At 39.7% G+C, this 2,419-nt stretch overlaps 1 protein-coding gene across 1 annotated transcript; it reads left to right on the forward strand.

Moving 5' to 3' along the window:
- The first annotated feature begins 1,249 nt into the window (after positions 1–1,249).
- LOC105456036 (putative nuclease HARBI1) lies at positions 1,250–2,137 on the forward strand. The gene is made up of 2 exons (XM_011699801.1): positions 1,250–1,614; positions 1,741–2,137. Exons 1-2 carry the CDS (start codon positions 1,250–1,252, stop codon positions 2,135–2,137), a joined length of 762 nt encoding a protein of 253 aa, XP_011698103.1.
- Positions 2,138–2,419: the final 282 nt, after the last annotated feature.

Here is a 2,419-nt window from a genome sequence, read left to right on the forward strand (position 1 = left end):
TTTCCAGTATCGCACGTGCCTTCCCTCTTAAACACGACACAAGCACGGCATTCTTTGTCTCCTCTCCTCAACGATTCGCACGAGAAATTAAATCGAATTGCGCGAAAAACTCGCACAAGGGAGCACTCCCGTCAAACGTGTCCGGCTTTATTTTCACACCCGTTGTTCCACGGAAGGAAACATTTGAATCGGTTCGATCGCCAGAACCCGCGACAGCTTCAACGTTGTTTGAGCGATTGCAAATATTCGCGACATTTACGTTCCGATCTCGCGCATTATTGTCGATATTATTGAAAGGACTTAGCTGGTTTATTAGAGTAGTTTCTCGTAGCCGTTCACGCAAAAGTCGTAATTCCTCGTCGCGCTGTCGAAGTTCTCGTCACGCTGCGTGATCATCGTCTCAAAGGCGGCTTGTCGCTGCTGTTGTTCCCGGAAGGAGGCCTCGAGCGTAGCGTTTCGCTGTTGCTGTAGCGCGCGCTCCTCCCGTATCTCTCGAAGCTCCTCCAACGTTGCGCGCAGCACCTCCGCGAGACTCAAAGTCTCCGTTCCTTCCTGTGTCCTTGCGCAAACCCTTTTCCTTGTTAAAGCCATCACAAACACAGTTCACTGATCGTTCTTTTCGATCCGCTCGTCCGTTCGATCCCGGACGAGCCCCCAAAATGTTATGCCCGGGGCGGTGAATATCGCGTTTACGCACTCGCTCGCGTAACGTTCGCGCTTCCGCACTCGCGCTCGCGCACGCGCACCGGATGGCCGCAGAGAAATAAAAGGAACACCAAATTAAGAACACAAGGAACACTCTCTTTATTATAACTAAGAACAGAGAACGTGGCGAATAGACAGAGCAGAGCAAAGCACGTCCGCACGGCACGACGGCTTGTCTCAAATCTAATGTGTCGTCTGTTTGACAGACGACAACGCGTCGTCAGGGAAACATCCGACCGCTGGACCAGCTCGCTGGTACATCGAACGACGCGGGCGTAGAAACAGGCGTAACAATATATGTATATATTTCTTTTATAAAATAATTAAATAAATATTCTAATTTAAAGGAAAATCACAGGAATCACTTAGCCTACAATTTAGAATTGGTCAAAGTACAATATCGGCAATAATAAAAGAAGTATGTACAGCATTGATCACTACTTTAAAAGATGAGTTTCTTTGTATGCCAAGATCTGCAGAAGAATGGAACTGTATTTCTTACGACTTTGGACAGAGGTGGAATTTTCATCATTGCATCGGTGCAATGGATGGAAAACATATCCGAATAGATTTTCCTTTTAAATCGGGATCGTCTTATTACAATTACAAAAATTTTGCGAGTGTTGTATTATTGGCTGTCGTTGATGCGCATTTAAGATTTATATATATTGATTTAGGCTGTAATGGGAGATTGAGTGACTCTCATATATGGAACAAGTGTAGCCTCAAATCTCACTTGAACAGTAATAATCTTTCTTTGCCTCAACCATCTCTATTACCAGAATGTAACGCTAATTTTCCATATGTATTAGTTGGCTATGAGATTTTCCCTCTTACAACGAAATTACTCATTCCATATCCAAAAGATCAATGTCGTAATCGGCTAGATAGAAGAATTTTTAATTATAGGTATGATCTAAATATAATCTGCATTATGATCTTCAAAATTAAACTTAATAAATTGCATAAAAATTGGCAAATTATTATGAATACTAGTGTTAATTATAGAATTTATGTGCTACATTATTTTTATAGACTATCACGTGCCAGACGCTGTTCAGAAAATGCATTTGGTGTACTGGGTGCAAGATTTCAGATTTTTCGAACAGCTATGAGATATGACCCTGATGATGCAATTCGAATTACAATGACCTGCTGTTGTCTCCATAATATGTTGCGCAGTCAAGCTATAGGTTGTGCTAGGTATACTCCACCAAATTTCCTCGATGAAGAAGATATATTAACAGGTCATATGAGATTTGGTGAATGGAGACTGGAATCAACTAATGGCTTAGTTCAATTGTGTCATCACGGTGGAAACCACCATGCAACTGATGCTCGCCTTCTTCGAAACACTTGGACTGAATATTTTAATGAACCTGGGGCTGTACCGTGGCAAGAGCGAGTCGTACTTGGACAAAATGCATCTTAAATATACAATAAATTTAAAAGAAAAAAAAGGAATTTATTTAATGCATCAAAGTAAGGCAAGAAAAAGAATAAAAAGTTTAATAAAAAATATAATCTTTGTTTAACATATCATTTTTATTGTCAATACATATCTAAATATCTTTTATCACATAAAGCGTTAGAATATCAATAATAATTTATGGAAATTCCATATTATAAACTGAGAAAAATAAATTTACGTATATATCACATTTTTTTCTTATAATTAGTACAGAAATAAAAAAAAAGCTCTTACGCACTAAAC

The sequence above is a fragment of the Wasmannia auropunctata genome, unplaced genomic scaffold (genome assembly GCF_000956235.1).
Source record: "Wasmannia auropunctata unplaced genomic scaffold, wasmannia.A_1.0 LD335801.1, whole genome shotgun sequence".
NCBI lineage: Eukaryota > Metazoa > Arthropoda > Insecta > Hymenoptera > Formicidae > Wasmannia > Wasmannia auropunctata.